The sequence below is a fragment of the Lytechinus variegatus genome, chromosome 13, assembly GCF_018143015.1.
Source record: "Lytechinus variegatus isolate NC3 chromosome 13, Lvar_3.0, whole genome shotgun sequence".
NCBI classification, from domain to species: Eukaryota; Metazoa; Echinodermata; class Echinoidea; order Temnopleuroida; family Toxopneustidae; genus Lytechinus; species Lytechinus variegatus.
Genome location: NC_054752.1, coordinates 1,249,448 through 1,261,521, shown reverse-complemented (window position 1 = coordinate 1,261,521; position 12,074 = coordinate 1,249,448). Strand labels below are relative to the sequence as shown.

The following is a 12,074-nucleotide window of genomic DNA, read 5'->3' as shown; positions in this document are numbered from 1 at the left end:
GTATAGTTAAAGAAAAAGACAAGAGGGCTTCAATTCCTTGGTATAATTTAAAAAAAAACAATTGGGTGAAACACTTCAGGCAGTCTTCATTGCATTACATGATTCAATATAGCAGCAGTGCTCATTTTGAAAATAATTACTGATTAGTCAATAAACACCATTCATATGATAAAACGATGTTCATTGACCCTATATGACCTATGACCTTCTTGGTCATGTGACCTGAAACTCGGGCAAGATGTTAAGTAATCCTTGATTATCCTTATGTCCAAGTTTCATGAACTAGGTCCATACACTTCCTAAGTTATGATCATAGTCCTGAGATGCGGTGGTGCCGAAGCAACTCCCAAGATTTTCCCAGGGGGTGATGCAAGTATTATTATCCATAGGCAGCACCCCCTGGAATTCTGGTAGGTGTGACAAGAAAATATATCTGAAATGATTGACAAATTTTGGGGGACCAAAATGACCATATTGTAGTGAATGTTTTTTTTTTTACCAAACAACCTTCATTTAGTAGTGACCCCCCTACTTTTTTTTTTTTTTTTTTTGGGGGGGGGGGGCTTGTCAGACTTACTTCAGCACAACCCTGTAAAAAGTTGTTCCCAGGGCCCTGGGTATGATGAAATTTCAAAAACTTAACATTGCTTAAGTCTGAAAAGGGGCGCCTATTAGGCCCATAGTCTTGTTCTGCTATGCAGGTGAGAGAAAAACTGTGAAGGTAAAATCCTTTATGTGTAGGTCATTACTACACTGCATGAATACCGATGACTTAGAAAACAACTTTAATTCAAATTAACATACTGTATCTAAGAGTAGTTTTGTATTCCTGACCCCCCATATAAAGGACACAATACATTCCAGTAAGCATATGCAGAGAAAATAAACTAAAAACACAATTATCAAAGCAAAACAATCTTATTGAGTATGTGACAAAAACCAGCAGACATTTCTTTTATTACTCTATTCCAGACACCTTGTCCAAAAACTATGGGATAGGGCTTAGATATTTTCTTAATGGTTTCAATTGGACTTGAATTCAACCTAAAAGACACTTTAAGATGTGTGATATTAGGTACATGTACATGAAGGTCATTATGAAAATATAACATGACTTAGTTACATTTCACTTTTCATCAAACAGCTTTGTGGCTCCAGGGAGAAAAACAATATCAAATAATCATTAAGATTTCTTGCTCTGAATAATCTGTTTTACTTGTACGAACATTTCTTACATGAATTGTTATGAACACCAAATACGTGGAATATTAAACTGATTTAGAATCATGATCAAACACAACATGATTAAAATAGAATATGTCACTTTTCTTGAGACGTTTCATAATGCACTTTATGGAAACAATCAACTACTAATGGTAAAGTTAATTAACTCTTCATTGTTATGGCATTGATGTGAAGGAAATCACTTAAAAGTGAAAACTACTGTTTTGGGGCTACTTTTCACAATACTTGTCACATCTTATACCACTTAAATATGCAAAATTGGATAAGCTTTAACATTACAATAAATGGTAATTTTCCAGTGCTCCCTTTTTAACTTTTTTAACTGCTCTTTCCAGCATTTCGGCAGCTAAATCTTCCAAGCCTTTGAATATTTTTCCCTGCTAATTTGATACAGTGTTATGTTGACTATTTGGACTAGCCCTAGCTACAAGACAAAACCTTCCCAAGCTGAAGAACCAATGGAAGTTGAAATATGTGTGATAATTCCAACTGCTTCAAAGTCAATAAGTGACTCTTTAACTGTACTAATTAAATTCAGCAACAAAGTCAGACATGAAGACTATGAACAAATGAAAAACATGTAAAAAATACCAATAAACACATGATCAATTTCTCATGCATGTATAAGTAACCCAGACAGATGTGAAAAAGTGAAAAAATTCTTAATATGGAACACATAATAAAACATGTGATAAAAATGTGATTTTCTATTCATTTTGATTTTGTTTAACCAGAACATGAGAACAGACAGTATTTTTACAATTGCAGTTTTCACATATCATGAGTACAAAAAACACATACAAAGCTTATCCATAGGCCTATACATCAAATTGAAAAAGAAAAATAATGCTTCCGCACTGTTATTTACAAAACTCACATACTTGAACCTTAATATTGAAATGAAGTAAAAATAAATGTACCAGTAACCTCAAACTAGATTGAATGGCAAAGACATGAAATGTTTAGATACAGTTTATTTCATACTGTAGGATATGATTATCAGGGTATTGATTTCAAGAATAGAATATTTTTCCTTAAAAATCAGTAAGAACTAAAATGAACTTTTCTTGTTAAATTATTTTCTTTTAAAGAAAATAAATAATGTTGAGCTGTAAAACTCCCAAAGGAGTGGAATTGCGCACATAATGGGTTATGGGCAGGGGCTAATTTCCATCATAACTAGAATAATCGTACAGTCAAGATAACCTGAACACACCCCATGGTTATTCACACATTGCTGATAATATATTATGTGGAGGTAAATATAAGAAATTGACAATGGATTTTTCATATAACAATCCTTTGTATGAAATACATTGATGAGTAACGGACATGATTGCAATGAGCAGAAATTCTACCTTTTCTCAATATAAGCCTGTACACTGTATGTACAACTACCATTTAGGGGAGTTTTGAATTCAAATATAACTGCAACATATATCTGTCAATGTGAAAAGAATCAATTCTGCTTTGTATGATCATACAGAGACATAACAGTTCCATTGTAAACAGCATGGACATTAGAAAGAAAACATATCTGCATTGCTTTGTGCTTTACTTTCTCCCGGTGGTCCAATAGGCTTCTCTACAGGAGGCTGAGTGGGAGGCTGTGCAGGGGGCTGTGGGGTGTTCTCTACTGGTCTGATGTAAGGAGGCATATACTGGTGTGGTTGAGTCGCCATTGCTACGCCAGGCATGTAACTGGGAGTGGCCGCTGCTGCTTGCTGAACCGGTACGGCAGGGGCGAGTACAGGTCCTGTGGCCCATCCTGGTTGGCCTGGTTGATAGGTGTAGCTAGGTTGGTATTGAGGTTGATTGTAACCTGATGGAATGGATGGAGCTGGATTGACTGGTTGCCATGCACCCAAAGGACCTGATTGAGGCTGAGGAGCTGGTTGAGAGCTTACCTAGAGGATATCATCATAAAAACAAGAGAGCACATAAACATTCCCTTGATAACTACACATTTCATACAAAACACAACTTTCATTATAGAAAACAGTGTAATAATATTTATATTATACAAATATACAATGACCCATTCGCGGATCTGGCTAAAACTATTCGCATCGAAGGAACATCACATAGTACTATTCTCCCGAGGGCCATCGGCCCGAGGGAGAATAGTACTATGTGATGTTCCTGAGTGCGAATAGTTTTAGCCGGTTCTGAGAATGGGTCATTGTATATTTGTTTTATATCCCTTCCACTTATACCATTTCACAGCGAAACGATTTTTAATAAGTTGATATAGAACAATCGTCGAGAAGTTGAGAAAATACTAATGGATCGTCTGCTCAGCGAGCGCACCTGGTTAGTGCAGCTCGCCGAAAGTTTCCTGTGGCATGCAGTGGAGAGTACCATTTGGCTGAGTAGCGCTCTGCTCGTCTCGCACCACACACCTCGCGTATCGCGAGGTAGGGGGGGGGGTCAAAAAACGTATAGTTCACTTTTTCCCTAGGGAAAAATGGACTATGCATGACGTCAGCAAGGAAAATGAACTATATCACGACAAACGTTTTATCGTAGTAAAACTATTGTTTTTCTCCTTGTGTACACTCTCAATACAACAATGTTAAAGTAAGGGATATAATTGACTTTATACACAGCAATACATATATAATTGTGACATATTTCCAATACTGAAAGTTGTCTCAACTTCAATTGCCATTGATAGTCTCTTGACATTACAAATATTAAGTTCTAAGACTCCCCAAGGGCCATACCTACAGGTTTAAGAGTGACCTGCCACTCCCAAACCAACCATAAATCACCAGGATAGGTTCTCTGTAAATAGCCAAAATAAATCATTTGTGACAGGGCATGGCAAAACCTACAAAAATTTGCAACATGCAATGTCCAACGAGAGGAGATTTAAGTAGTTTTGGTCAAAATGGTTGAATTTCAGTATTTATTACTTCTTGAAAGAGCATACATATGGATGTACCAAACAAACCTGCTTGGATAACGTTATTTAGATGCATGTTTTGTCTTTAAATTTGATTTGTACAATGAGCCCCAAGTCTCTATTGGGGAAGGCGGGGTGTACCTAATGTATAAAATGCATATATCTAGAGTTCCTTTCTGCTATTTGTACAATAAAGTGATGCAGTAACATACTTTCATGGAGATGTGAAATGAATAATCTTATACTGAAGGTGTCAATAACCTACCTGCATTGGTACTTGCTGTGATGAAGACTGAAGGCTTCCTAATGGAGGTATCATGTATCTATCTGAAGTAGAAGATGACGGAGGACTACTAGGAGGAAGAGGTGGCATCTCAACATCACCAGGTGGGGGAGGAGGTGGTCCATCACTCTCAATATTAGGATCATCTAACGCTGTACGAGACTAAAACAAAAATCAATCAAATATTAATGTAGTGTTTTCTCTATCTTGCATCGCCTATTTAACAATTTCAACATAACAGACATGCCATTTTGACAGTTTCAAAGCATTACACAAGTACTCAAACAATTTTAGCTATGTTTATTAGACTCATTAACTATTCAGTTACATACACAATGAAGTTTACATATTGTCTTTAAAAGTTGGAGAGAAAATGTATTTGTTGTGAGTGTAGCAGACACAACATGAAAGGTAAAGTCCACCACAGAAAAATGTTGATTTAACCCTATCTAGGCCGGGGGGGGGGGCCTCGGAGGCCCCCCCCTCAACGAATCGCGCAATATTTTCGCCATGCGAAATTTTTTGACCGCGCCGCTCGCTGACTTTTTACTTTCAAGTCTTGCGCAACTTTTGAGACCAACTTTGCGTCACCCGGGTACATGGTTCCGAAATTACGCAACATTATGTAAGTGCATGTCAGACCGAAAATTGCTCAAAAACGTGATTTTGTGTACAAAGTCAATGCAAATTGTTTTTTCAACCAAAATTCATAAATGTATGATTATTTTTAGTTTTGCTGGTCTAAATGTATTTATTTTATGTTTTTTATGATCACAGAAGAGTCCCCAACAAATTTCATTGAAAAAACAATGAAAAACAAAAGGTAAAAAAACAAAGAAATACATAAGAAATTGCAAAAAACAATAAAATACATAAGAAAATGATTTTATATCGCAATTTTTTTCATGTACACTTGCTAAGAACACCACAAAGAGTTTCTATACCAAAAATTAGTACATTTGGAGCTTTATTTAGGGAGTTAGAGAAAAAGTATGAATTCGCATACTAATTACGCATAAATTAGCATAATCACTTAATAGCGATTCGCATGAAATAAATTACTATACAATCTTGTAGATTATGTCCCAGGCAACCCGCATGCCAATTTTCGGCGCGGTCGACGGCCGAGATCTTAGGGGGGGGGCCTGGGAGGCCCCCCCCCCCCGGCCATATGAACTCCCAAAATACCCCGGCCTAGATAGGGTTAAATCTACAGAGAAAAAAAATCAAACAAGCATAATGGCAAAAATACCATCAAAATCGGATGTAAAATAAGCTACTTATGAAATTTTAAAGTTTCACCTATTTTTCTCAAAAAAGTTATATGCACAGCTCAGTGATATACAAATGAGTCGATGATGTCCCTCACTCATTTTTTTGTGATTTATAGTTTGAATTATACTATCTTTCATTTTTTTTCCAGATTTGACAATAAGTACAACTTTACGGAACTGTAACAAAATGGTAATTCCACATGTTCCGTGAGGAGAAAACTCTGTTTTTCAGGAAAATGAGGAGCATATTTAGAATATGTCATACTTTATATAATACAAGTGGAATGCCTCTGGCCGTCTCACCTGCATCACGCGGTTCAATATAGCAGCAGTGCTCACTTTGAATACTACTCTAACTCCCACAAGATGTTCAGTGATACATGGTTACTCTTATTTCCCTTTTTTATGAACTAGACCAATAAACTTACAGAGATATGATGGTTATTCAACGAAAAACCCCAACATGGCCAAAGTTCATTGACCTTACATGACCTTTGACCTTGATCATGTGACCTGAAACTCGAACAGGATGTTCAGTGATACTTGATTACTCTTATGTACAAGTTTCATGAATCAGATCCATAAACTTTCAAAGTTATGATGGTAATTCAACAGATACACCCAATTCGGCCAAAGTTCATTGACCTTTGACCTTGGTCATGTGACCTGAAACGCGCACAGGATGTTCAGTGATACTTGATTACTCTAATGTCCAAGTTTAATGAACTAGACCAATAAATTTTCAAAGTTATGATGGTAATTCAACAGATACCCCCGATTCGGCCAAAGTTCATTGACCCAAAATGACCTTTGACCTTAATCATGAGACCTGAAACTTGCACAAAATTTTCAGTGATGCTTGATTACTATTATGTCCAAGTTTCATGAATCAGATCCATAAACTTTCAAAGTTATGATGGGAATTCAACAGATATCCCCAATTCGGCCAAAGTTCATTGACCCTAAATGACCTTTGACCTTGGTCATGTGACGTGAAACTCATGCAGGATGTTCAGTGATACTTGATTAACCTTATGCCAAAGTTTCATGAACTAGGTCCATATATTTTCTAAGTTATGATGACATTTCAAAAACTTAACCTCAGGTTAAGATTTCGATGTTGATTCCTCCAACATGGTCTAAGTTCATTGACCCTAAATGACCTTTGACCTTGGTCATGTGACATGAAACTCTAATAGGATGTTCAGTAATACTTGATTAACCTTATGGCCAAGTTTTATTAACTAGGTCCATATACTTTCTAAGTTATGACATCATTTCAAAAACTTAACCTCAGGTTAAGATTTGATGTTGACGCCGCCGCCGCCGCCGTCGGAAAAGCGGCGCCTATAGTCTCACTTTGCTTCGCAGGTGAGACAAAAATACAAATGAAATAGTGAGAGGGTGACGTCATCAGTCTCCTTTGCATACCGACCAGGATGTGCATACAAATGTTTTTGTGGAATTAAGCGAATATTAGAAATATCATAACTTTTCTTCACGTCTGATTTTGATGAAATTTTCAGTGCTAAGCTTGATGGATTTTTCTTTTTTATTCAAAACAATTTTTTGGGGTTGTGCTGGATTTGTCCATTAAATGACGATTATTGGTATCTGAATTTAATTTTAACATGAGACAAAGGATAGATTTAAAGGTAAATGCCAGTTGTAACGATATCAAAATGAGTTCATACAGAATCCAATGAAATGACCACCTAAGTGTTTGTTTGCATAAATAAAAATATGTGCCAAAGGATTCTGGAAGAAATTGTGTAATTGCTGAGAAATCAGCAAATAAGCACAGGATTCGGGTCAAGCGTTGGGCCGACATTCAAATGCACTGTCTGTCCCACGTGCCCTTATCTGTGTTGGGGATCTTCGGTGTGAACATTTTTCAGTGTACATTTCAAGATTTCACAAAGTCCAATTTATGTAACTGTACCAGATCTGAAGATCCTCGATGATATACTGACAGTTAAGCCTGGTTTTACAGACTTTCTCATGAAATCAGTGTTTACTGCAACTACTGGCATTTCTCTTTAACTGTCACAGCATATATCGCTTGTCCATCATTTCAAAATGATAGTTATGAGAGGATACTTGTGTAACTTGTCTGTCAAATATAACACTCAAGGAACTCCTCAAGTTTCACTCCAGTTTTAGCAACGCTGCCAATAAGGTGATTTAGCATTAGCATTTAGCATTTCAAATAGAGATGGCTACAAATAGGACCTGGGTGAGGCAAATTCAAAGTCAAATAAGCAGTATTCTAATCTAATTAAAACTGATAATTTACACCTTATCAAGCCTATGTCCGTTTAGAGAGAATTTATAAGTGAAACTGATGTTTTACGTTACCTCTTTCTCCTTCTTTTTCATGGTGAGTAGAGCCTCAGTGAGAGCGCTGGAGACCTTTAGAGCCATAGATGCATCTTCATCAGACTGGGATAAAGACTTGGTCTAAACAAAGGAAAAAGAAAATTTGGAAATCTCTCCAACTTGGTTGACTTTTGAAGCACGATTCCTCTATTCCCATTTTGCTTTCATCTTGAAATAGTCAAAAGCTTTTGTAGAATATGTGATGATGATACCACAAAATAGCCAAAAATCACTGGATTACCCTAAATCTCCCGGGGTATTTTGATTCTTGTCATTCCGGGGGGGGGGGGGCCATTATGCCCCCCCCCTTAAGATCTCGGCCGCCGATCGCGCGAGCGGCGCAAAAATTTGCACGCTGGTAGTGTGCGATGTAATCTCTGTATGGTAAAATTTTCCAAAATAATGAGATTTTATTTTATATGAATTAATTATGCTAATTTATGCATAAATCATACTTTTTGCTCTAATTCACTAAATAAAGCTCCTAGAATGCTAATTTTTGGTAAAAATTTTCTTTGTAGCATTCTTAACAATCGTAATTCAAAAAAACTTTGGTTTGGAAATAAATTTCTTATGTATTTTATTGTTTTATGAATTTCTTATGTATTTCTTTGTTTTTTTACTTTTTGTTTTTATTGTTTTTTCAATGGAAATTGTTCCAGACATAATTCTGATCATTAACAAGGCAAAATTAATTAAGTTTAATCAGTAAAAGTAGAAATAATGATACATTTATGAATTTTGGCTAAATACGCAATTTGCATTGGATTTGTACATGAAATCACGTTTATGAGCAATTTTGGGTCTGACATGCACTTGCATAATGTTGCGTAATGTCGTAACCGGGCTTCACAACTTTGGTCTCAAAATTTGCGCGAGACTTGAATGTAAAAAGTCAGTGAGCTGCGAGGTGAAAAAATTTCGCGCAGCAGATATATCGCGAAAATTGTTGAGGGGGGGGGGGGGCCATTATGGCCCCCCCCCCCCCGGGAGAATTAGGGTTAACATACCAGGTTCATAAAAATGGGACTTTTTGCTTTCCAAATTCTGATGTCATTTATGATGCCACTACACAGTCCAAGTTCAGTAATACTTAATTTAAAGACTTTGTTTTTTGCTTTCCAAATTCTGATGATATTCAAAACAATTGATAACCCAATCTAGCTAGCCCAAAATCAGTAACACTAGACTATGTTTACATCTAAGCCTCATCCAATAGGACTTTTCACTTTCTAACTCATGATATCATGAAAATACATTACTTTTGATAAAATATTTACATTGACAAGTCTGCTGTGCAATCAGGAAAGAAATGTTTAAGTCTCGCTTCTGATATGCAGGCAAGGTATTGAATGAATTAATATTGTTTAATATCTTCAATAACTTGACTCTTCCCTTTAATGATATACTTACAAGGGCTCCAACCACTTCTTGAAGAACTCTTGCTGATGATGATGATTCCTAACAAGTGAAAACAAATGACCACAAATGAACAATTTGGCTCCATATGATAGACGTACATGATTTTTTTTGTAGATTTCAGAATTGAAATGTTACCATATGAAGAAGATTCTTTGGACAAAAAAGAGTTAAAAAACACAAGCTACATGAAAACTGACATTTCACACAGGAGTTTACATGTATAAGAAAATAAAATGTATATTTAAATTCATATCAAATCATCACATTTTATTTAAACTACTACGGACAAGTAAAACTACAAACTGCATCTTTTGGAGAGATTGACTCCGAAGTGTAGTTTATTCATTCATTCATTTCCATATAATTTAACTTCTTCTTATGATAGGTGCACCTTCAAACATTCTATATTCTAACATATTCTGATATCAATTAATCCATAATGTTTTAAGTGGTAAAATTTGGATGGAGCCTTTTTTGAATGGATAATGTCTTCATATTTTTGTTGTTACTTTCATCAATATCAAGTAAAAGAAATGGGGGGGGGGGGCGCACTGGGTTTACAAACCTTTATTCCAAATCTTTCTTCATATTCTCTCTTGAGCTCTTCATCGGACTTGGACCTAATATTCAAAATAAGAAAGCACAAGAAGTCAATGAAAGCGTGTCTATATATCATACCATGAAAAATGTACCATTAGAAAGATACCTGTTTATAAATCACCATTACATATATCAATGAAGTTCCCAGTTGTCAGTTTTATTATAAACATCCTGTGTCCTTTAAGAACAACTTTATGAAACAGCTTGCATTATGAATAAAAGATAGACAAAGACAAAGAAGGATGATAATACACCTCATTGAGGCCATTAGTATGATACACACAAAAGGTACATATGGCACAGCTCTGACAGGGAGTTTGGAATGTTTCAAATATGTACAATCATTCTAATTCCAAAGCTAAGGCTTATGTTTTATAAGATAGCAATGTAGACCCTTGTTATAAGATAAACTATTCTCATCTCAAAACCATGATTGCTCAATAGAACTAGTCAATAATAACACACATTAGCAAATTTTCCTGTTTGTAATAGTAAGCGATAGGTACAATCATTCGATTAGGACCAAATAACAATTCACTGTGTTGTATTTACTTTGAGGTTGATGGCTTCTCATAAAGATCCCTTAGATCTTGAGATACCCTTGGACGGTCATACAACCCGCCTCTCTCTTTGCTCTTCTCTGCATTCGGAGCGCGTCCTTTCTCTATGTATGATGCCAAGAAGGGGTCTGATTCTCTAAGCTTCGAGCGATCTCTATTCCTTAGCTTCTCAATATCCATCTTCCGAGCATCAAGTAATTTCTTTTCTTTCTCCCGTTCAAGAGCCTCCATGATGAAGGAGCTACGTTCACGCTTCTCCCTCTCTCTTTTTTCTCTGAGATTCCGTTCTGTGCCAAGCTCTTTCTCCATCTCTTCCTCAAGTTCTCTCATCTTCAGTGACTTTGGAGGGAGACCTGGAGACAAAACAAGGATTCTTAAATCAAAACCATACCTAGCAGCAAGGGAGTATGCCATGAATAACCACCAAACTATATTCAGACAATTCAATTATGTTTTATTTGATGGCCTTACACTAATAGTTTCACTGAACATTAAGTCTGCATGTAGGACAATGCGTACTCCCATACAAAGACATTTATGTTAGTACATCTGCATGTAGCATGATATTGACTGAAAATTATATGAGTCAAGAAAAAAGGGACTAATCTTCATTTTCATGATAGTTTCCAGGTAAATCGAACTCAGGAAAATATGGTAAAATAGAGAGCAATTTCATGGATGTAAAGATGTGCAATATGATATTTCAGCAACTTTTGGGGATTTATTTACTTGTTTATCCTCACTGGTTAACATTGTCTGCCCATATTTAATGGTGTTCAAATGTTTTTTTCAAAATAAACGTAATGACCCAGGCCTAGTCCTTGGTCATACAGCTGAACCCTGGCTATTTCACTGTATTTTGTGTTTTCAATTAGACAGAAACAATACAATTTAATTAAGGTCAAGTCCACCCCATAAAAATAATAATTTGAATAAATAAAGAAAAATCAAACTAGCCTAACGCTGAAAATTTCATAAAAATCAATTAGAATAAGTTTTGACATTTTAGAGATTCACTTACTTTTCACAAAACATATTATGCAAATTAGAGGGTCGATGAAGTAGTACCAACTTGACTGAACCTATAGTATTAAACAAGGGTAATTCCACATGTTCATCTGCCTTTAATAGTGTTTCTTTAAGAAGTAATCTTGTTCTTAATATTTTGTGCACATGTATCAGACCTTCACGTTTATAATTTCATGGAGCTCAATAAATCACTCTCCTTATTTTTTTGAGGAGCTCAATTGAGCTCCTCAGAATCGCTCTCCGTGAGGAGCTCAAATCAATTCATTACAATACATGTATGATAAATTGTAGATTTTTCTTAACATTGTATATGCAATAGCTGTGTTAGCTATTAATTAATCTGTGGTGAAACTAGGCCTGGGCCACGTCAATAC

At 35.9% G+C, this 12,074-nt stretch overlaps 1 protein-coding gene across 3 annotated transcripts in view; it reads right to left on the bottom strand.

Moving 5' to 3' along the window:
• Positions 1-901: 901 nt before the first annotated feature.
• LOC121426771 (titin-like) overlaps positions 902-12,074 on the bottom strand; it is a 43,871-nt gene continuing 32,698 nt past the window's right edge. For all 3 annotated transcript variants that reach the window (XM_041623165.1, XM_041623168.1, XM_041623167.1), the window contains 6 exons: positions 10,664-11,024; positions 10,077-10,131; positions 9,503-9,550; positions 8,069-8,170; positions 4,419-4,598; positions 902-3,152 (listed from right to left, as the gene is read on the bottom strand). In XM_041623165.1, the coding sequence (XP_041479099.1) occupies positions 2,766-3,152; positions 4,419-4,598; positions 8,069-8,170; positions 9,503-9,550; positions 10,077-10,131; positions 10,664-11,024 (1,133 nt within the window). In that variant the 3' untranslated portion in view covers positions 902-2,765. The remainder of the gene's footprint in view (positions 3,153-4,418; positions 4,599-8,068; positions 8,171-9,502; positions 9,551-10,076; positions 10,132-10,663; positions 11,025-12,074) is intronic.